The sequence below is a fragment of the Camelus bactrianus genome, chromosome 13, assembly GCF_048773025.1.
Source record: "Camelus bactrianus isolate YW-2024 breed Bactrian camel chromosome 13, ASM4877302v1, whole genome shotgun sequence".
Lineage (NCBI taxonomy): Eukaryota > Metazoa > Chordata > Mammalia > Artiodactyla > Camelidae > Camelus > Camelus bactrianus.
Genome location: NC_133551.1, coordinates 68,909,505 through 68,932,971, shown reverse-complemented (window position 1 = coordinate 68,932,971; position 23,467 = coordinate 68,909,505). Strand labels below are relative to the sequence as shown.

Sequence of the window (23,467 nt, the reverse complement as noted above, 5' to 3'; positions counted from 1 at the left end):
GATGCTATTTTCTGAATCCTCTTCTTTGTCAGTTGTCCCTTTTAATGCAATTGAGCTGAGCCGCTTCTGTTCTTCCTGGTGACACCAAGAGGATTTAGCTAATTCAGAGCTATTAGGTTTTAAATGAGTAATTTACGCAGTATTTTTAAATGTGTTTCAAATTTTGGTTGCTTATGTTGAAATTCATGCTTTGTGGAAAAATGCAAGTCAGTCCAACCCTAACTGCAGCCATATATACAGAACAATATACTTTATGAGTTTAGGGAACAGTGTGCTGGCCTAACCCTCTTTCTGAGATAGTTGTTGTGACTGAGAAATGGCCAAATGTAAACAGCTAATCTTACATCTGAATGTAGGTTGATTTGCTTTTACTTTTACTAAGGAATCAATTCCATAATACTTTCAAGAACAAAAATCTCCATATCATTTAATGACTCTGATTTGCATGAAGACAACGTCAGCCTCTAGGGTGGGACTAAGTACCTTAACTGAATTATGAATGAGCGCCACTATTGTGGTGGTGCTTTTTCTAAGTTTTCTCCACCACCTCTTTCTCTGTCTCTTACTGAAATGCTCCGAACAGTAAAAATAGAAAAGGGGAGGGGGAGCATGTTGAAATAGAAAATGTAAACATAAGCCAGAAAAACAGCATAGGAAAAAAAATCAGTTAAATTACCTGGCTCAGAATCTAGAACTTTTAGAAGTAACTTGTCAAAACTCCAAAAATTGTTTCAATGGAGGTTAAGGTTATATCCTGAGCTAGCACATCTTGTACTGTAATTGCTGCAACTGTGTAAGATGGGAACTTACTTAGCCTTCTGACATCCTGAGAGAAGAGGGAAGAGATCAATTGATCATACCTGCTGAGATCAAGTTTATTAAGTACAATAAGACTATTAAACCAAATACAAGAAAAGTTGATGTGACTCAGTTTTATACTCTCTGACACATCATTAAGAATCTTATGTTAGACTACATGGCAAACAAACAAACAAAAACTACTTGAAGCTTTACCGTCTGTGAAATAAAAGAAACAGTTTAATTATGCATAGGTGACCCCAGGTATTAGTGCCGTTTATTATAGTGACCATATTTTCCAATTCAAAATAACAGTTTGAAAAACAACGTCTTACTTTTTGGCACGTGGAACTATACTCAGTATCTTGTAATAACTTAAGGATGATAAAGACTATGAAAAAGATTATACATAAGTATAACTGAATCAATATGCTGGACACTACAAACTAACACACATTGTATAAAGCTATACTTTAATTAAAAAAAACTCCCAACCCCCACCCCCAAAACAAATAGCACAGTTTGATGATATATTGGCTTGTATTTAAGGAGACAGTGAATGAGATCAAATATTTAAAATCTGGTCTGTACCCAAAGCACCACACCTCTGATGTCATATTCCTGTGGATTAAAAATGGAAAAGAAAATTGAGTTGCTGACTGTTCTAAAATCCATTTTTCTGGACTCAATACTGTAGCCTTAATTTTGTGGGTTTTCCCCAGGATTCTGTAAATTAAAAAGTTCAACTACAGGTTTTAAATTTAAAAGCCCTTAGACCTGGGAAGGCCGGAGGTCTAATCTCTCCCTCTGCTTCGATATTAAATTATAGTAAATTCTCTGAGAGGGACACTACCAGACACGCAACCGTCTCAGTTCAATTCTATTCCTGGTATACTGTAACGATCAGCAGAGATCTTGCAAAAGGTTTCGCAAGATCCTATATAAAATAAAGTTGCTTAATGTTACAAGCTAATGATTCTTGGGAAGGGTGAGTTTTGAAGCCGTCACAGCTTAGCTGGGTGGTGAGAAGCGCGGCCTTGTTTTGACACTTTCCAGAGCAGGCGCGGATCCAAGGGCTCAGAAACGGCCAGAAGCTGGTCGTAGGGTGAGAGAGCAAGCGGTCCTCTCTCTTAGGAGAGAGACCTTGGCAGCCGCTTTGACACGCAGCCCTGTCAACACCAACCCCCTTTCTCTCTCTTCTTCCCTCAGGCCGGCGCCTGGAACCCCAGCTTGGGGGGTTGGAGGCCGTCCTCGCCTCCGCACGCTTCGCGCCCCAGGCCTGACACAGCGCCTACCCCGCTGCCCACTCTCTGCGAGGCAACGCGCCTGCGCGCCCAGGCCGAGCGCGCGAGCGTTCCTTCCTGGCTCTGCGTTCCTCCCTCCCCCGCGCGCCTGCGCGCCGGCTGGGAGGAACTCGGCGGGCGGTCGGGCGGACGCGCGCGCGCCCGCGGTAAGGGAGGCGGGCCGCGCGCGCCGGTGGGAAGCGTCCGGCTGCCACAGCGCCGGCTCCGTCGTAGTCGCTGCCGCCCGGGTCCCTCACGCCCCTCCTCCCTGCTCCCCCGCCCGCCGCCGCCCGGGCGCATGCGCCGCCGGAGCGCGAGGGTCGGCTTCGGGTGTGTGGTGGCGGCAGAGCGGAGCTGCGAGGCCCGAGAGTCAGAACCTGGGGGAGAGGGATGGTCTCTGCACGGGGGGGAGCCGGAGGAGCCGCCGCCGCTGCCGACGCCACCGCCGCAGCCGCCGCCGCCGCCGCCTCGGCGCCCGCCTCCCGGCGCTGACGGGCTCGTACGAAGGCGGCGAGGGGGAACCCGCACCAGCGGTCGCCGGCACACCACCCAGCATGGTCCGGGAAACCAGGCACCTCTGGGTGGGCAACTTACCGGAGAATGTGCGGGAAGAGAAGATCATCGAGCACTTCAAACGGTGAGTGACACGAGGCCCGGGGCCGCGCTCTCTCCTCAGTCGCCGCTGCCCGCTCCGGCCCGTTGCCGGCCCCTCCCCGTGCGCGGAACTGGTGAAGGGACCCGGGCCAGACCCGCGGACGGGTGCGTGGAGCGCGCGGCTGCCTGGCTGCCGCTCTACCGGCGTCGCGGCATTGGGCCTCGGCGGAGCGGTCCGGCTGCCTCCCTCTCCTTTCCCAATAAGGAGGCGGCTGTCGCGCGGCCCCGCGAAACCAGCAACGGGAGGGTGTCCTCAGGCTGGCCAGGCGGCCGTGGGGTCGCGTCCTTGCGCGCCGCTGCCTCGGTTTTGAGTGGCTGCCAGGCCGGGACCCGAACCCGTTCCCCGCACCGACAGACCCCGGCCCATCCAACTCCGGAGTCCCGCAGCAACTCCCGCTCCTCGCCCTGCGGACGCGTGGACATGCCTGACCCAGAGAGGGTTCTGTGCGAAAGAAAAGGTTATACAAAAACAAAAGTCTTGATAGGTAATGTAGAGATATCTCGCAACTGGGAAGACACTACTAGATTCTAGGGATCTCTTAAAGAAGGTTTACGGACCTAGAAACTAAATGGAGATGGCAAACGCAAATGCTTTGGGGGTTTTTTTTCCCTTGTTTTTGCGGGGTTGGGTGGAGGATGGTGTCCGAAAATAATAAGTTGGTGCGTCTGTTTCGGCTCTTTCGCCTTCCTTCCTTCGGTTCTCTGGGGTCTCTGGACGAGGAGGATGGTGGGGATTGAGTGCCTGCCGGGGAAGAGCCACCTCTCGCAGCGGGGTCCCCGCTTCGTTGGCGCTCGCCAGCCTCAGGATCTCGGCTACCGCGGCCGCGCCGGCGTTGTCATTGAAGAGCCGCCTTTAAAAAGGATGGTGTTTCCCTCTCACCTAGAATTCCTTAATGACTTAAAACATGCAAGCCTTTTAGGATAGAAAATGTAGCTCTTTAAAAAAGCTTTTTCCCAGGGTTTTTGTTAGTTCATCAGATAGTAAGAATAAATGTTCTTGATACATTTTACTTACTTAGTAGCATTTAGCATTTGTTTTTCTTTTGTGAAATGTATGTATTTCTTTGGTGAAATGTAGCTGATAGCCCTCAATGTAAAATACCGCAAATGACGATTTGCTTACACTGGTGTAAATTGAGGACTTGTAGTAAATCTGATTGTCCTCGAAAATTACTGTTTATCTTCCAATATTCAGGACTTTGAAAGATTTTAAGTTTGGTTTACTCTTGATTCCTTTTACTATCTAGTGAGTGAAGAAATTATGGAGCGCCCTTATTAGTGAGTCATCATGGGAAAAACAGATTGCGTCGCTTGTTCTTGAGCAGCTTGGATAAGGAAATGGAAGCAGCGGCAGCGGAGCTCCGCTCTTTCAAATGGAGGATCATTGATTGTGTTGGTGGTTGCTGATACTGGGGTATTAAATCTTCACCGTTGGAACGCGCGTCTGCGCGTGTCCGCGTGTGAAAAGGAGCCGGGAATAGTGAGGCCATTCATAACCTGCTAAAGCTGCCCTCGGCAGGGCTGGGGGAGGCGCTCTTCTAGGGACTCCCGGTGTTTACTACGTTGTGCTGAGAAACCAGGCAGGGGGAAAGCAGCAGCAAAAACTCGCTTCTGTCCCCTGTGACAAAGGGGAGATCTCGGGCTCAGTGGGGAAACAGATGGGAACCTCTCTCCCTGGCGCTGCTCCATCCCTTACGCCCTCCCTCATGTCTTCAGTGTTTTGGTGGAAAAATCATTTAGGTGCAGGTTATTGGCCTGGAAAAGCCACTTCGATGTGCTCACTTTTATCTCCTTGCGGACTTTTCTCTGTAGGTCTCTGCCTGGGAAATTTGTATGCACCGACCCGCAGACACGTGCATTGCAGCATTTGCTTTGCCCCCTCAGTGTTGTGTGGCCAGACTTGTCATTTCGCATTACGCAGATTCTAGAGACATTGTATGCCTATCGCGGGGAGTTTGACTCCTCTGCAAGATAAGGGGTTAAAGAGGAAAGAGGAAATCGTCCGAGGGGATTTTGGAAGGTTTTAAAGTGGATGGTGCTGCCGTCCGGCTTGTGTGAATGACTTTCTAAAATGGCGGCCAGGACCCACTTTATGTGGGAATCAGCGGAGCAGATCTCAGAATGCACAGAGGGAGGAGCAGGCGGAGGATGCGAGCTGCCTTGGAAAGCGGCGGTCTGGAGGAACGTTACTGTAAAAGAGGGCTCAGCTGGCACATGGCTCACTACTGCATTGAAAGAGCGTGTTACCTATTGCAGAGCAAAATCAGATGTTACGGTAAAAGTAGATTATCTTAAAACTAAGCAGACTGAATGTCCCTGAAACTCCCTTATTTTGAAAGAGACTTAAAAATTTTTTAAACAAATTTACTCAGTTGTTTGGATAGTGCATTCTTAATAGGTTTAAGGAGTGTAAAAAGTTTAAAGAGAAAATTTCTCCTTTACCCCTGACCCTGGGAGTCTCAGTTCCCGTTCTTCCCTTCCCATCCCCACCCCCAACAGGTAATCTCTATTTCTGACTTCTCGTTTGTCCTTAACCGTGTACAAGAAATAAGTGTTCTTGCTGATCCAGCTATCGAGCTAAATGGACTTAGGAGAAATTCAAGGTCTTTTCATCCTTATTGTAGAAAATGTTCTGTAAAATATGTGATTGCTACCGGGAGGGAAACTAAATCTGAATACTTTGAGTGAAAGGGATAAAAAGGTAGTTGTACCAGAATGATAGTTTTGCAAGAAAATTTAAGGATATTCACTTCTGATGTCTTCTAGAAATCAGAATGAGAAAAACCATGCAATACCTATATTAAAACGGAGGTTAAAGTACCTACTTTACTATTTTTCCCTTGCTGATTTCAACATTAGCTAATAAGTGTTTTACATGATTAAGAGGTGTACACTGGGAATATATTATATAAAATGTTTTCAAAATGAATGTTCTAACAGTGATTAGGCTTTTATAGTAAGTGTTCGGATTAAAAAAATGATTACAAGGGACCTCTTTGGGAGCAGGGCAACATAGAAGCATTTGGTGGGGAGAGCGGTGAGAGCCAGTTCTTTTATTTATATCTTGATCAGTGTTTTTGGTAGAAAATAGATTGAGGGATGATTGCTGATTTGGCTTTTTTTCCTCTTTGCCAAAGAAAGACCAAACCTTTGAAACATAATCTGAGCATTTCCGAAATGTGGCTTTATCTTCTTGCAATAAGAATAATCTTTTGTGTTCATTTTTTAAAACAACATTTAATATGCTTATTGAAAAGAATTAAATGAGTATTTCTGAATCAGGTTTTAGTTAACAAAGATCCATTGCTGGGACTGAATTTGCACAATAGAGAAAGTCCTTTCCTTTGTATTGTACATTAGCTGGGTTGAAGGGGGAAGGGAGGAGTTATACAACAATTGGTTGCTGTCTTAGTTGTTAGAGGGGGAGAGGTGTGTGCAAAGGCGACTCCCTGAATTAGAATGAGTGAATGAACAGAACCCTTTAAAGAATATAGTATTCTCTGTATCTTATTTTCAGATTTGAAAGTAAATCTCATATTCAGGTTCTTACCATCCATACTCCAGTTTTAGTGAGTGGGTTAAAGATCATGCAGAGATTGTGCAAGGTCATGTAAAATTTTTGTCAAAGAATGAATCCCACTTAAAAATGTTTCATTTTTGCTGTTTTTAAATATCTAATCATAATGGTTTTCCTAAGTTTAAATAGCTGGAATATATGTTGTGTTACATGAATCTGGATAGCTTTACATCTGGGACACAATATAAAGTATTATGGTAGAGCTCCCTTGTCCTTACACACTCTATAACTAGAGATATTTTTTAAACTTAAATAAATTTGACATACTCTAGCCTGCATCATTGCTACATCGTTTATTCTTTTGAGCCCAGCTAGTTTCTCTGAAGAAATAAATCTGGTTTTGAATATTATAATTTTGAATACCTATTTTCATGATAGGCTTTTTGCACTTTTTTTTTAAAGTAAAATAGTTTTATAGTTATCTTGAGAAATAGCATTTAAAAATTAATACAGAATGCTTGAAACATTGTATTTTATTTCCTGAGTTAGAATGCCTTTGACAGATTGGAGGAAAACATAGGGCTCAGTGCCAGGAAGAATGATGGTATTTGACTTGGGTAGAGGGCACATTTTTCTGACTACCTTTCTTGTAGACTCTTGATTTACTCAGGTATTGTATTGTTTGATATGCTTTTGAAGAGATTTCAGGCTTGATTTAGGAGACATTTTTAATCCTGTGAGTACTAATGCTTTGGGAAGAGAGAGAAGTTGTAGAGAATAGTGGTAATGTGAAAGTTTTTCCAAATAGTCTTCCAGGTCTCACTTTCCACTTAGTTTGAAATTTTGCTTAAATTAAAAAAATTTTTTGAAATATTTAATGGAAACTAGCATATTTCTGTTGGGGACTATATACTTTTTTGCTTTTATTTTTAAGTTTCTCTAGTGTTTGAGCTGTAGTTAATTAGTCTACATTACTTAGAGTAAACATTGTAGTCTGAAAATACCTTGAGTGTATATATTCATTAAAATTATGCACTTGAATTTCATTATTGGACGATTTGAAATAAATGTTCATCGCCTTGAAACAGACATATATTCTGCTGAACAAGGAAACTAAAGTAACATTTTTCTATAGTTTAATTTCTAACTTTTACTATTTGTTTTATTTTTATTTTTTAATTTAAATTTTATTTTATTTTGTGTGTGTGTGTTTATATCTAGCCATATATATATATTTTCCTCTTAAACTGGGGCTCGAACCCAGGATTTTGTGCCTGCCAAGCACGTGCTCTACCACTGAGCTGTACCTCCTACCCACTTCTTCTATTTTTTTCTTTATTATTTGCCTTACAGCTTTTGTCATTTTGAATGAAAGTAGCATACTCTAATGTGGAAACCAATTAGAATGTTTAATCGGTTTATTATAAATTGTATAATTTTTGTGTAATATCTTGCTGGTTTTTACTGTGTGGAAATATGCGGTGAAAAGATGTTCTTGGCATAATGTTAAAAGTATTGTGATATTCAGGTTTTTCCCCTCACAGGTGTCTGCCAAGTTAAAAATTATGAAAATCTAAAAAAACCCCATAGTGTAATGTCTCTATAAGACTCTACCTCAACTTCAGTGAATCTTGGATTTAATTATTTAAGATTTCATTTTGAGTATAGGGGTGAATTGAAACCTAGCATGTTTAAAGGTTTTTATTATATAGGAACTACTTCAGTTTTTACAATTAAGAAGATTTGTGGGGAAATTCAAATGGAAAAAACTTATTACTGCTTGTGTTATGTACTTGGTGCTAGATTTGTAGTCCAGCATAGTTTCTTTGATTCTTAAAATTGACTCAAAGTGGTATTTTTAAACTTTCACTCTATTATTTTATTCCTTTGATTTAAAAACTAGGACATTTGTACTCTACTTAAAAACAGTTTGTATTTTACAAAACTACATTTGACATATATTGATTTGAGTCTTTTGTAAATCAGTAAATTGGTAGGTGGCAGATTTTTGTCAACCATTAATTTTTTAAAATTATGCTGTCTGCAGTAAAGGCTGTTTTCCACTCAAGATTAATCACCTTGGATTAAAAGAAAAAGATATAAAAAGCTTACCACTTTACTATATCAAAAGAATGTAGAATCTTTAATGAAAACTGTTACAATTTAGACCAGAATTTAGGAGGAGGTACATAAATTTGAATAGGAAAATATTGTGTCTTTATTTTCACCAACCTCTTACCAGAATTTAATATTTCCTGCAGTTACAAGGTAACAATATCATGATAGTACCAACATGGTAGTATGAGTAGTACCTGTGATGATTTCAGCACAACACCGATCAGATATATTTTTGTGTTTCACATTACAGTCGTTTGAGGTATCTCATTTATGCTCATTACAACTTGGAAATTATAGTAGCTATTAGACCTACTGCTAAATACTTTTATTTAATGCATTAATAAATATGAATATATATTGCTATATGATCAGTATGTATTATGGATATATTTTTAAAATTCTAACTTGGAGAATTTTGAGCATACACAAAAGTAGAAAAATAGTAAATGAATCCCATGTACCCATCATTCAGCCCCAACTACCATCAGCTGTGGCCTGTCCTGCCTTATGAGGAAAAACAAAGCAAAGGAGGGAATGGAGTTGGGAAGGGAATGGAGTAACGGGGTTGGGGGTGATGGGGAAGGCCTGAAAAGATGGCGTTTGATACACAGGCATGAAGGCCTGTCCACACACCTAGATTCATTTCTCTCCTTCCTGTTTTATTTTGTTCATTTAAAATTCATTTTGAAATACTTCAGGAAAAGTGCAAATAATTCCCACATTCCATTCACTCAAATTCCTCAATTGTTAACATTTTGCCACATTTGCTCCATTACCTTCTCTTATCTTTTTCTGGCACGATAACCTTTCACCCTTAAATTCTCTGGTGTACACCTCTCCCAAAACAAGGACATTCTCCTGCATTGTACCATACAGTCTTCTCAGTGAGGAAATCAGCATTTGTACAACATGAATACCGAATCCACATACCCCATTCAAATGATGCCAGCCATCCCAACAATGTCCTTCTTTCCTTTTTGGACCAGGAGCCTAGCCAGTACCATGTATTGCCTTTGGTTGTCATGTCTCATCCATCTGGAACAGTTTCTCAGCTTTATCCTAATCCTCATGTGCCTAGTAGCCTTAAAGAGCATAGTTCTTTTATTCCGCAGGCTGACCCTCCACTGTCCGGTATTACCTCATGACCAGATCAGGTCATGCATTCTTGGCAGGAATACCACAGAAGTGATTCTGTGCTTTCTCAGAGTATCATATAAGGAGGCAAACAGGCAGCATGGAGCCATCCCACTGCTGGTGCTATCTTTGATCATCTAGTCGAATTAGTGGCTTCACTACTTTCCCCTTTTTATTTGATTCGTGTTTTATGGGAGATATTCCAATATTGTGCTGATAGTCTCTTCCATCATCAACCCTAAACCCACCAGCCTTAGCATCCGTTGATAACTCTTGACTACATTGTATACTGTTGTGATTGTTGCCGAATGATAATCTATTAACTGTTATTTTTCCTCCATTTATTCTGCTGTAGGTAAGAACTTTCTGCATACTTATGTACATATATATGGAAATATATATACAGACACATGTGTATGATTTCTCCTTTTTCCATTGGGCTTATTTATTTTGATACCTAAATGGTTCTAGATTTGACTAGTGGGAGCTCCTTCAAACTGGCTACTGTGTCCTTTTGATATCTTCCCACTATTCTTTAAGCATTCCTTTATTTCTGAGACAACAAAGGCTCATCTTGTATTTTCCCTTCTCAGTCCTGAAATCAGCTATTTCTCAAGAAGCTCTGGTTCCTTTTAGTGAGAGACGATTATTTGGAAACCAAGATCTGGGTGCACAGTTTACCCACTGCTACAGATTTAAGAAGATGTGTGTTGTGTGTGTATACATGTATGTATATATGTTTACATCTATACACAATAAGTGTTCCTGTATATCATGTATTTAAAAACTGTGTTCACACATGTTTATAAATAAATCCCTTCTCAGATGGTGAGAAACCTGACTCGTGTTATTCTCAATATATTATTTGCCCAGTTACATTCTTAGTGTAGCTAATATCCCAGCCACTGCCTTCCCCACCTCTGCCACCTCTGGGCACCTTTCCCCTGCTGCCTCTGCATTGAATCCCCTCCCTTTCAGCTTTCTCTTTGGAAATCAACATTGTGGGGGTGGGTGGGAGGCAAGGAAAAGGAGGTGGGAAATGACTTGCATGTTTTTGCCTTCATTTTTTTCCTCTCAGAGACAACTTGTGAATGAATGAATAACCTGCCTCTGGTGCCATTTTTAAGCAGATTTAGAGGTACCCCACTCTTAAAATTTTATTAGTTTTGGTTCTCCTTCCACCACTGACTTTGTGATATGAGATAAATCACAGGAACAGTCTGAGATGTTCTGTATGTTGAGTCACTCAGAATAGGGGGTAGTGAGAATGGAAATGGTTCTTTAAGAATAATATTAGTTATCACTGCTCCATTTATTTGGGTGTCAGTCACTCACTTTGTGTGTTATTTCAGCAAAATTTTGCCCTGGCCCTACATCCCCCCAAACCTTTTTGACCCTCAACCTAATTTCTTTCCTCTTTTTTAAAAAACTTAAATTAAAAAAAATAATTTTAATAAAGTTTAAATTAATAAACTAATTTTTAATTGAAGTATAATTGACATAAAACATTATTTTAGTTTTAGGTGTAACATAATAATTCAGTATTTGTATATATTACAAAATGATCACCGTAATAAGTCTAGTTAATATTCCTCACCATATATAGTCATGAAAAACATTTTTCTTGTGAGAGGGACTTTTAAGATTTACTCTCAGCAACTTTCACATATGCAGTATAGTATTATTAACTGTAGTCACCCTACTGTACATTATATCCCCATGACTATTTTATAACTGGAAGTTTGTATCTTTTGAGCTGCTTCCTTCCACCCATCTCCCCATACTCCAACCACCAGTCTGTTCTCTGTATCAGTGAGCTTTTTTTTTTTTAATTCCACATATAAGTGAGATCATATGGTATTTGTCTCAAGGTCTATATCTGTGTTGTTGCAAATGGCAAGGATTCCTCCTTTTTATGGCTGAATAGCATCCCATTTTATATTTTTATATATTTAAACACACACATGCCATATATACCACATCTTCATCTGTCATTTGATGGACACTTAGGTTATTTCCATATCTTGGCTGTGGTAAATAAAATGCTGCAATGAACATGGGTATGCATATGTATTTTTTCAAATTGTGTGTTTGTTTTCTTTGGATATATACCCAGAAGTGGAATTGCTTGGTCATATGGTAATTCTATTTTTAATTTTTGGGGGAACCTCCATATTGCTTTCCATAGTGGCTGCACTCACCTTTCTTTTTCTCCTCCCTCTACACTAATCTTGGCCCCTATCCAAGGGGGTTCCTTAATGAATTAAGAACCTTACCCCTTGCACAAACCCTACAATGTGTATAGTTGGTATTATTTTGAAGTAGACCCTAGACATCTTATTTAATACATAAATATTTCAGTGTTTATCTCTAGAAGATAAGAACTTTTTAAAGATACACAACAGTACTGTGGTATATCCCTATTTCAGATACCCAGTCAGTATTTCCAAATACCTAGTCCCCACTCAAGTTCGTAATTGTTTTAAGAATTTTTCTTTTAACTCAGGCTCGAAATAAGGTACAAAATATGTTTTTTAAAAAAATTTATTGAGGTATAGTACATGAAATAAAATACCCATTTCAAGTATTGAGTGTGTTGAATTTTGAGAAATGTAGGCATCCTTATAATCACCACCACAATCAAGATACCACAGATTGTTTATTTACTTCTTAATGGACATTTTGATTAAGTCTTTATTAATCCATATTTTTTGGGGGGCAGATAATTAGGTTTATTTATTTATTTATTTTAGGAGGAGGTACTGAGGATTGAACCCAGGACCTCCTGAATGCTAAGCAATGTGCTCTACCACTTGAGTTACACCCTGCCTCCCTAATACATATGTTTTAATCTCCCTCTTTACAATTTAATTTGTTGGAAACAAGGTTGATTGTCCTGTAGAGTTTCTGGCAGTGTGTGTTTTGCTGATTACATTCTTGTCCTGTGGTATGTATTAACATCACCTTTTGTCCTCTATATTTCCTGTATGTTTACAAGTGGACCTATTTTTAAATATTTGATAATTGTATTTCAATTTAATTGATTTCTTTGTAATTCTGTGCATTTTATTTTATTAATTTAATGATATTCTGAGAAACGATTTATAGATTTTACTAGACTGTCAAAGCAGTCTATGGAAAAAATTTAGGAACCATTGGTTTAGACAAACCATTGGATTAAGAATATAATGCTTTCTGGGTTTCAGGACCAAAAAGAAGAATGCTAGCAGTATATTTAAGTACTAATTTTAGTTTTAGCTTTGACATTAAAAAGTTGAGGTTAGAAAGTTAAGAATCACCAAAACCCTTTTTTTTTTGGTTACTAGAAAGACTAGAAAACACAACAAAGATAGTGTGCTGTGAATAGCTTGATTCTTTCCCTCCTCTTTTTCCTCATGGTTAATTTACGTGATTAGAATTGCTTTTTGCTTTTTTATTTAAAGAATTAGTGTTTTTCTTGTGGGTTTTTTTTTTCTGGTTTTATACACCCCCACCCCCAATTTTATACTAGAAATCATGGAATCTTTAAATTTTTAAGGTTATTCCTTTTAGTCAGCTTGAATTCTTCCAATGAAATGAATTTCAAGCACATCCAGTGTTAGAATTAAATGTCATAACAGATACTGATTTCTATTATACGTGTGGGTTCAGCTTTATCACAAAAAACAAGATTTGCAAAAATCTCCATTTAGAGAGAACACCTAAAATTCAATTAGTATGTGCTACTATATATAAAATAAGACAAAATAAGGCACTTTACTTCTTCAGTAACACATTTATTATTTAAAGTGGGTACATTTATTTTCTCCCATAAATTGAATGGGTTGGATTATAAGATTTCTAAGGTCTTTTTAGTTTGGAAATCTTATTGTAGCTGTCATTCTTCATAATGTGTAAAGGTCACTGGAATGCTGTGAAGATTTTTAAGAAGTATGTATTAATGATCAGTTGAATTGTAAAAGAGCTTAATATCTAGAAATACTGTGTAGCAATCATACAAAACATTGATGTACCAGTTCCTTTCAAATGAACCATTCTGCTAACAACCAGCTATGTACGCTCTTCAATCAAAAATAGCCTTCCTTGGGTCAAGACTTAAGTGGCATTTGTAAAGTTTGAAATTTTAATGCAGTTAATTTTTAAAAATGGTATATGTGCTTTGTTATACTAATCTAAGATATATAAAGATACACTCCAGTTTTTGTCAATTACACCTCTTTGTTTTTCTTATGAAGTAACCCTTTCCATGGTGATTTTTGACACATTATTCATTTTCAGCATAAATTTGCTTTGCTACTCTAAAAATAGATGTATAAAAGGAACTGTCATCACAACTTGAGGTCTCACAGGGTTATGACATTTGATTTCCTTTGTGTTGACCTTGTTGGAAATTTGATTTTAAAACCTTTTTGCGTGTAGAAAGTTTTTTAGTTCTAGATATTATAATTAATTGGGCTAAAGTGTTGACTGGACAAGTTTGCATATTCAGTAAGTTTAAGGTATAATTGGCATAGAGATTGGTGACTTATTTCTTAGTTTGATGCCAAGGCTCTTTATTCAGAAGCATATTTACTTAGAAGTTTGTAAAACATTGAAATTGAATAGAAAGATCCAGAGGCCTTTTAAGATTGAAGAGTTATTTTAAAAAAAAGACACATTTCCAAAAAAAAAAAATCAATTTCCTTAATCTGGAAATAGAGGTAGGCTTTAGGGATTTTACAAAAATACTCATAGAGATGGATGAAAATAATATGGAATTTATGTGTGTTACAAAAAGATCACATTTTGGTCTTGATTCTATTCTATCTAAGCAAGCATATATTCTAAAATAAAGATAAAAGTCTAGTAAAGTGAAATATTAGAAGTAATTTATAAATTTCTCAGTTTTTAAAAATTATTATTTTATTAAGAAGTAAGTCATAGGTTAGAAGTTAATTTCCTTCTCAGCAATTGTACTGTACTAGTCCCATTAAGCCAGGTATGAAGAACATTTTCAAAGAGTCACACCAGGGGCTGTTAACATGGATTTTTGCTAATTTATTTAGTTTCTTGACTTGTGCTACTTCAGCATTTTTTTTTTCAGCCTTCCCCTTTTGATCAACTTGCCTTGCTCCTTGTTTTCTTCATCTAACTCTTTTATTTATTGCCACTACTTTAAGAACTGGTTAATTGGGATCATTTGCGTTCTGTTTACAGTTATACTTGAACTTTTTCCAGAAAAGTACTGTGTAAATCAGATACATATATGAATTATTGTGAGAACAAATGTCTACGTGTTAACTTAGTCATCATCATGATTATATATATTTCTGTATTACATATTTGATTCTTGAAGTGTAAACTCCTTTCTCCTATTCTCTGAAGTGGTACCATATGAATTCTAAGATTGACTAAGAGATTGTCCTATCTTATCTAACCAGTAGGATCTAAAAATCACAGATTCTTTGGAAATTTTTCTCCTTAAAATTGGATAATCTTTCTGAGGTTTGCGTATCAGTTGAGCACTGTGTTTTTGTTAAAAATTAATTTACTTAGTAAATAGTTACTCATTAGATTGGTGCATAATAACGCATATACATATTTTTTCCTTGAAGTAATAGTGCCTGTAATAGTTCTGAAGAATTTTATCATTCAAGGGCTTTGCTGAAAACATTGCTTTTTTCCAAGAGCTGTAGTCATCAAGTGTTCATGTACAGGAATCTAGGCACTCACCATGGATTCCATAAACAGCTGAGTATAGTTTATTGGTTGAATTAAAGCTTATCTTCGGTCTTCAAGTTTTCGTAAACCTTTGCCAATCAGAACCAATAAATCATTTTTCTTATTAAAAATGTAATCTATTTTGTTCATAGCAGCATTATTCATAATAGCCAAAAGATGGAGCAACCATCAGTGTTCATAACTTATGAGAGGGAAAACAGAATGTGTGATAACAAAACAGATACGATAGAGTGTTATTATTCAGCCTTAGAAAGGAAGGAAATTCTTTTTTTTTTTTTTGAATTGAAATATTTAGAATATTATGTTAGGGAAGGAAATTCTGACACATGTTACAACATGGATGAACCTTGAAGACATGCTAAGTGAAATACGGCAGTCACAAAAGGACAAGTATTGTATGATTCTGCTTATATTAGCTACCTAGAGCAGTCATGGAGACAAAGTGGAATGGTGGTTGCTTTTGTTTTTTTTAACTGTTAAAAGCAGTGCTATAGTAAGCAGTCTTGTACACTGCAGATGTGGGCAGTTATGTGTGTATGATAAGTTTCTGTGAATGGAACTTCTGGGGAAGTGTACTTAGTTCTTAATAGATACTATCAGATTGTCTTCCTGAGAGATTTCTTTAATGTATACTCCTGTAGACAGTGTTATAAAAATATCTATTTTCTTAGACTCTGGCTAATATGTAGGTATTATTAAAATTTAGGTTTTTGTAATACATGGTACTTTTTAAAAATTTGGATTTTTGAAATTTCAAGTGAAGTTGAGTAGTTTTTTTGAGTGTTTTGTTTACCATTTTTTGTGTATATGTCTGTTCTTTTAAATAAATAAATAAATAAATAAATAAATAAATAAATAAATAAATAAATAAATAAATAAATAAATTCCCCAGTTTTAAGGTTAAATGATAGGTACAGTATTCAAGATAGTGTGGTATTAGCGAAGGTTTAAACACACAGACCAATGGGCTAATATAAAGAACTCAAAAATAGACCAGCATGAATATGCCCAGCTGGTTTTTCTTACCAAGTTCAGTTCGATGGAGGTAGGGCGGTCTTTTCCACAAACGGTGCCAGAACAACTGAAAATTCTTAGGCAAAGAACAGAGCCTAAACTTCACATAGTAATAATACAAAAATTAACTCAACATGGATGAAGACTTAAATGTAAAAGGTAAAACTAAGATTTTTTGGAGACAACATTCAGGACCTAGAGCTTGCTGAAGATTCCTAAGACAAGATACGAAAAGCATGAAGAGAGGCCTTCACAATAATGCCATGGATTAAACACAACAAAAGCAGCTTGGCCTACAGTGGCAATACAAAACTAGACATGTGATCATTTAAAAGGCCCTGAGGAGGGTTCGGAGTGAATACGTGGTTATTTTTATGTCTTTCTGTACAGTTTATTTCTTAATGTGAGGTAATTCTATCACGTTGCTCCCCACCGCCAAATACCAAAGGAGGAATTTCAAAATATCTTGATAAAAGATACTAGTCATTAGTCTGTGTCTATTTTAAAATAATTTCCTATTCAGATACTTTGCCTTGATTTTTGTTTGGGCCTCTGTCTCTCTTGATTTGTAAGAAGTTTGTGTATTTAGGGAATCACTTATTTCTCATGCTTAAGTATTTTTCTCATTTGTTTTTTGACTATATATTACTATTTAGGAGCTGTAATTTTTATATGCTTTGATTTACGTGGTCTTTTCCTTTATGACATAGGGATTTTACCTCATGCTGAGAGTCTTTCCTAGACCCAAGACTATACAACAAACTAGTAATTGGGAGGGGGAGGTGCAGAGAGAGAATACAAATCAGCAAACTATTACAGATCATTCCTCCTCCCTTTTTCCCACCCCTCCCTCATCCCTCCAAGTAGAGAAGCATTTCAGGATATTAGTTTTTTCTGAAAAGAGTCTAGGACTGTGTGGTTGACCCTGCCTTTTGCTGGCTTTAGGGATTCTGAGTCTATCTTTTGCCATCTTTAGAAATTATTTGTACTTATTCCAAAGATAGAATGATTAAAGGGGAATATATCAATAATTTAAGAATAGTTTATAAATCTATTTTGTACATACATTTATTTCATAATAGGTTTCCTGAAAGAATTCTGTATTGCCATGAAATGAAGATAGGCTTTGGCTGTCATGTAATGGGTTACTTATCTTCCCAGGCAGGCATGCTTGAAATAGAAAATGTCTTCCAAGTGTGCCCAGTTACAGGAAACATGGCATACAGTTGATTTATATTGTAATAACACAGATACTTGTGACTAAAGGAGATATAAAATCTTTTGTTTTAAAGGACAGTGACAGGTACTGTTTTATGTCTTTTTCTTTTAATAACAGTTTTGCCAAGATATAATTCACATAGCATAAAATTCATCCTTTGAAAGTGTACAATTCATTTGTTTTTAGAGTACTCCCAGAATTGTGCAACCACGACTACTAATTTCAGAACATTGTCATCACTCAAGAATGAAAACCCATACCCATTAGCAGCCATTCCACATTCTCCCTTCTCACCAGCTCCTGAAACAACTAACCTACTTTATATTTCTATGAATGTGCCTGTTTTGGACCTTTCATATATATGGAGTCATACAGTATATGATTGGCTTTCACTTAGCATAATGTTTTCAAGATTCATCCATGTTGTAGCATGCATTAGAACTTCATTTTTATTTATTGCTGAATGACATTCCATTGTATGGACATACCATATTTAAAAAAATCCATTCATCAATTGGACATTTGGGTGGTTTCTGATTTTTTGGCAATTATGAATAATGATACTGTGACCATTTTGGTACCTGTTTTCATGTGGACATTTTCAGTTCTTGGATATGTACCTAGGAGTGGAATTGCTGAGTTACATGGTAATTCTAAGTTTAACATTTTGAGGAACTGCCCAATTGTTTTCCAAAATGGCTGCACCATTTTACAATCTCACCATCAATGTATAAAGGTTAAGATGTCTCCTTAATCATCACTTGTTATTGTCTGTCTTTCATTTTAGCCATCCTGTTGGGTGTGAAGTGGTATCTCATTGTGGTTTTGGTTTTTATTTTCCTAAAGTCTAATGTTGAGCAAATTTTTGTGTTTATTGGCTGTTTGTATATCTTCTTAGGAGAAATGTTAGTATCCTTTGTCAATTTTTAAATTGCATTATGTCTTTTTTCATTGTTGTGTTATAGGAGCTTACGAGCTTCTTATCAGATAAATTATTTGTATATATTTTCTATTTTCTGTGGGTTTATATAAATTTTTGATATTTGTCTTTGGGTAGAGTGAAACCATTGTAGTTTATCATTGTCATGCTAACAATTTAAATTTATCTTTGTCACGCTAAATAATTGTTAAAGCAAGTTTTTCTTTTGGTTTTTAACTTGCTTTAAATGATATAATGAAACATATGACATATTAAAAACATCACCATCTTAATTGATTATGTCCAAATTACAGGAGTTTTTCAATTTAAGTAGTAATATTCGGAGTCACATACCACATTTAATGTGTTAAAGTGTGGAAGTACCAGTAATTGTGAATGAGGTAACTTTAATGTCTACCTCTGTTATGTTGATGACAAGAAATAGCTGTGATTAATTTTAAAAGATTGGAATTCTGCACTTAAAAATGGTTAAAATAGCTAATTTTATATTATATTTCATCACAATAAAAATTAAAGAAAATTTGACCTGTGATTATGTAGAAAAAATATGGCCAGCTCCAATTTAAATTCTGTTATAGTATATTGTTTAAGTTTCTAGTGTATTTTTTCTTTTTCATGTATTTGAAGTGTATCTAGTCACTGGTATAGGAAATAAAATAAAGGTCTGACATGGAGAGGAAACTAGTCTTTTGGTCAAAATATAAGATCAAGTAGTTCATTTATAATCAGTAGTTCCTTCATAAAAATTTTTTTGCTATGAAAATGTTATATAACTATTGATGTCACTGCATTATTCCAGATAGTTTGGTGGTCATAATGGATACATTTATGCCCCAACTTTCTGAGTTTGAAAGAGGAATGATTTTGAATATTATTCTGATATAAAAAATTAGTAAACACAAATTATTATTGTCTCTACTATTATAGATAGCCCAGCCAAACTTATTAATATTAATAATATTAGTAGTACTTAATATTCATCTCTTAGGCCTTTTTATCACTTACAGCATGCTCAGTTACTTTTGCTTTCTGTCTGTTCATACTTATTGATCATTCTCTTTTGAATAAGGAGCAGCTTCACCATGATAGGATGGAAGGATGGCAAACTGGGCAATGCACAAAGCACTGATAGTGTGATAAAATATGCAGTCTTTGGAAAGTGATCTCTGTGGGGTTTTAGATGAATGGATGTCTTAGGTTAATTGCATGCTTCTTGAAGGAGGCTGATACTCTCCTCATTACAATCTTACAACTCTACCTTGTATAAACAGGTAGATGTTTTAAGAATGAGTTGCATACAACATTGTAAATTGACTGTATGTCAATAAAAATAAAAAAGAATGACCTGCAGAGGATTGTTTTCTGTAGTAGGAGGACTTGTGTGAAAATGAAGTATGTGGTTAATTGCTGTTGCTTATTAGTAGGGTTATTTGCAAAATCTAGGATTAAAATTAGTAATTGCATTCATATTGAGAAACCTGCTGATAATGGATGAATGTAGTAACTTCTGGAAAGAAGAGGTATTGAGAATTCATTGGGTTTTAGCATACTAATGATTTTTAGCTTTATGTATTTGGTATTGCTGTGTAAATTAATGGAGTGAGTTTCATGTAGAGTTGATGAAAACAGTTTAGAATAGGAGGAATCTTTTCATCTATCAAGAAACTGAAAAATTATAAATAAATACCACGAAACTAGGAATCTTTGTTTTGTTTCCTAATAATGCACTGAGTGTCTGTTAAAAACCATAAAATTAGTAATTGATTCAGAATCAGAACCCTACTCTTCTATCATATTCTAATGCTTTTCCTCTGCTATATCACATTTTCTCAAATGTAAAATGTGAGGCCACTAATACACTGCCATTATATTCTTCAAAGAAATGCTAAGGATAGTTAGTGCTTATTTTAAAATTTAGCAGTTCTCTATTAAAAGCTTAGAAGAATTACAGTGTATTTTGATCAATTTAACATTTTGATGGTGAATATTTTTGGCCAAACAGAAACCAATTTAATACTGGTTTTTTAAATTGTGTTTTTGAAGACAGACTCATTAGATTGTTATATACTGCAGCTTGTAGCAATCAAGCACAATTTCTTAGTTTTATGTTCTCATTTTTTAAATTTAGATTTTCTTGATTCTTAAAAAATTGCAAATGAATTATTACTATAACCAGTGACTATGTAGTTAAAGAAAATAATATTTTGTACATATTACTAGAGAACATTTCATAGGTTCTCTTAAAACCTGTAGCTAAGGCTTGATATTTTTTAAAAAAGGAAATATTATCTAATTGTGGTTTTATTCTTTTTTCTTTTTTTAAACTTTTTTTTATTGAGTTATAGTTATTTTATAATGTTGTGTCAAATTCCATTGTAGAGCACAATTTTTCAGTTATACATGAACATACATATATTGATTGTCACATTTTTTCACTGTGAACTACCACAAGATCTTGTATATATTTCCGTGTGCTATACAGTATAATCTTGTTTACCTATTCTGCATATGCCTGTCAGTATCTACAGATTTTGAACTCCCAATCTATCCCTTCCCACCCCCCTTCCGCTTTGCAACCACAAGTTTGTATTCTGTGTCTATGACTCTGTTTTGTATTTATGTTGTTCTTTTTTTTTTAGATTCCACATACGAGCGATCTCATATGGTATTTTTCTTTCTCTTTCTGGCTTACTTCACTTAGAATGACATTCTCCAGGGACATCCATGTTGCTGCAAATGGCGTTATGTTGTCATTTTTTATGGCTGAATAGTATTTCATTGTATAAATATACCACATCTTCTTTATCCAGTCATCTGTTGATGGATGCATTTTTTTGTCATTAGTAAATGTCAGGTAGATATTTCATATTTGAGTACTTGAGGAATACTTGATTGAATACTCTAAGAAATGTATTGTTTTGGAAAGAGTAAACAAAATCAGGACATATTTACATTTACAGGCTGAATTTTCATTGGTTTTATAAAGAGTTAAGCAGCTTTTTTTTTTTTTTTAATTTGGGAGTTTTCAGTCTTCTCGGTATAGAAGAGTAATGTAGTACCTGATCAAATTCTCCTTTGTTAAATTTGGAGATAAATTTGTATATTGTATCCAGAGTGTATTCTCCTTGTATAAAAATGATGGGGACAGTGAGTCCAACCTTTTGAGGAAGAAGAACCATTTGACTTTGTTCTATAAGCATAATCTATGCATTGAGTATTTGGTCCCTCTTTCAATACTGAATTTTGCTCTTTATTATTCAGGATTTAAGTTTAAATATTTGTTTTCCCTGTATTCTTTGGCTAACTGACTTTTTTGATGGGGAGTTGTCGGTTGCTTCCCTCTTTTTTCTTTCTTCTTTTTAATAGAAAACTTGGGGTTACTGATAAGGTGTGGATTGGTGTTAAAATATACAAAATAGAAAATTTATTGTTTTAACCATTTTAACTGTACAGTTCAGTGGCATTAAGTACATTTACAGTGCTATATAATCATCACCACTGTCTATTTCTAGACCTTTTTACATCCCATACGGAAACTCTGTAGTATCTCCCCAATCCCTGGTAACCTCTATTCTGCTTTCTGTCTCCATGAAATTTGCCTATTCCAGATAGTCCATGTAAGTGGAATTATAAACTACTTGTCTTTTTGTGTCTGGCTTATTTCATTTAGTATGTTTTCAAGGTTTTATCCATGTTATAGCATATATCAAAACTCCATTTCTTTTTATGTCTTAATACATAAAAAGAATCCATTGTTCCATTGTATGCATATACCACATTTTGTTTATCCATTCATCCACTGATGGACAGTTGGGTTGTTTCCATCTTCGGGCTTTTGTGAATAGTGATTCAGTGAAGATTGGTGCACATGTATCTATCTGAGCCCCAGTTTTCAGTTCTTTTGGGTGTATACTTAGGAATGGAATTGCTGGGTCATATGGTAATTCTATGCTTAACTTTTGAGAAAATGCCAAACTTTTCCACAGTGGCTGCCCAATTTTACAGTTCCAAGCTATGCAGTTTTCAAATTTCTCCATATCCTTGCCAACAGTTGTTTTGTCCTGTTCTGTTCTGTTCTTTTTTCTAATAGCCGTCCTAGTGGATGTGAGGTGGTATTTTATTGTGGTTTTGATTTGCATTTCCCTAATGGCTAATGATTTTTAGCATCTTTTTCTGTACTTATCGTCCATCTATATATCTTCTTTGAAGTGTCTTCCCTATTTTTAAAAAAAATGGGTTGAGTTGTAAGATTTCTTGTATTCTAGATACAAATCCTTTGTCACATACATTGGAAGGTTTTTTTTAATGTTTGGATGGAAAGAACTATTTGTTTCTATCATTTTCTCCCCAAATTTAAAAGATCCTTTCATCAATTAATTTATCCTAAATAATTTTATTATGTATAGTTGCCTGATGAAACTGGATTTTAGGATTATGTTACCCTTGTGAGAGATAATAACTTACATCATACTGGAGGGTGTAAAATAAAAGTTCTGCTTTCTGATAATGTCAGCTTCTTCAGGGGAAGTGTAAAATTATTCTCTTGGATTGTCAGCAAATAAGAATGCTATATATAAAAGTGCTGTGCCCGCCTTTCTAAAATGCCAGATTGCAAGTACATAGAATTAACTTCTAATAAAATTTGTGGACTTTTCATGAATTTTAAAATTCCTGATAATTATATTTGTTTCATATATGCTTCAAAATATAAAAGATGCCCTAAAATTTTTCTTTATATACATAGTAAAACATTTTTTCTTTTGGAATAAAATACGAACATAGAGTCTGTCAAAAGTTACTAATTTCCATGAAAAATATTCATTTAATTATACATGAGTTATAAATTTTAAGAAATTTTCTTTTAACCTCCTGGAAAAGAGAATAGCAAAAGATTACATTAAAAATTAGTGTGACTTTCGGAAATACACAGAATATTTGGATTTCTTTTGCCTTCCAGTGAGGAGTGTTTAAAGTCATCTCATTTTTTTAGTAAGATCATTTTCACTTAATGAATTATATTAAAATTGAATCTGTAAAATAGCTATTTTCAGTTACAGTTTCTACTTTAA

The 23,467-nt window shown here is 36.1% G+C and overlaps 1 protein-coding gene across 3 annotated transcripts in view; it reads left to right on the top strand.

Annotated features, from left to right (window-relative positions):
• Nucleotides 1-2,265: 2,265 nt before the first annotated feature.
• SPEN (spen family transcriptional repressor) overlaps nt 2,266-23,467 on the top strand; it is a 76,365-nt gene continuing 55,163 nt past the window's right edge. For 2 of the 3 annotated variants that reach the window (XM_045518497.2, XM_010957490.3), the window contains exon 1: nt 2,267-2,718. In XM_045518497.2, coding sequence (XP_045374453.2) covers nt 2,636-2,718 — 83 coding nt within the window. In that variant the 5' untranslated portion in view covers nt 2,267-2,635. Of the gene's footprint in view, nt 2,719-23,467 lie in introns of all 3 variants that reach the window. The other variant, XM_045518496.2, reaches the window with a different exon arrangement.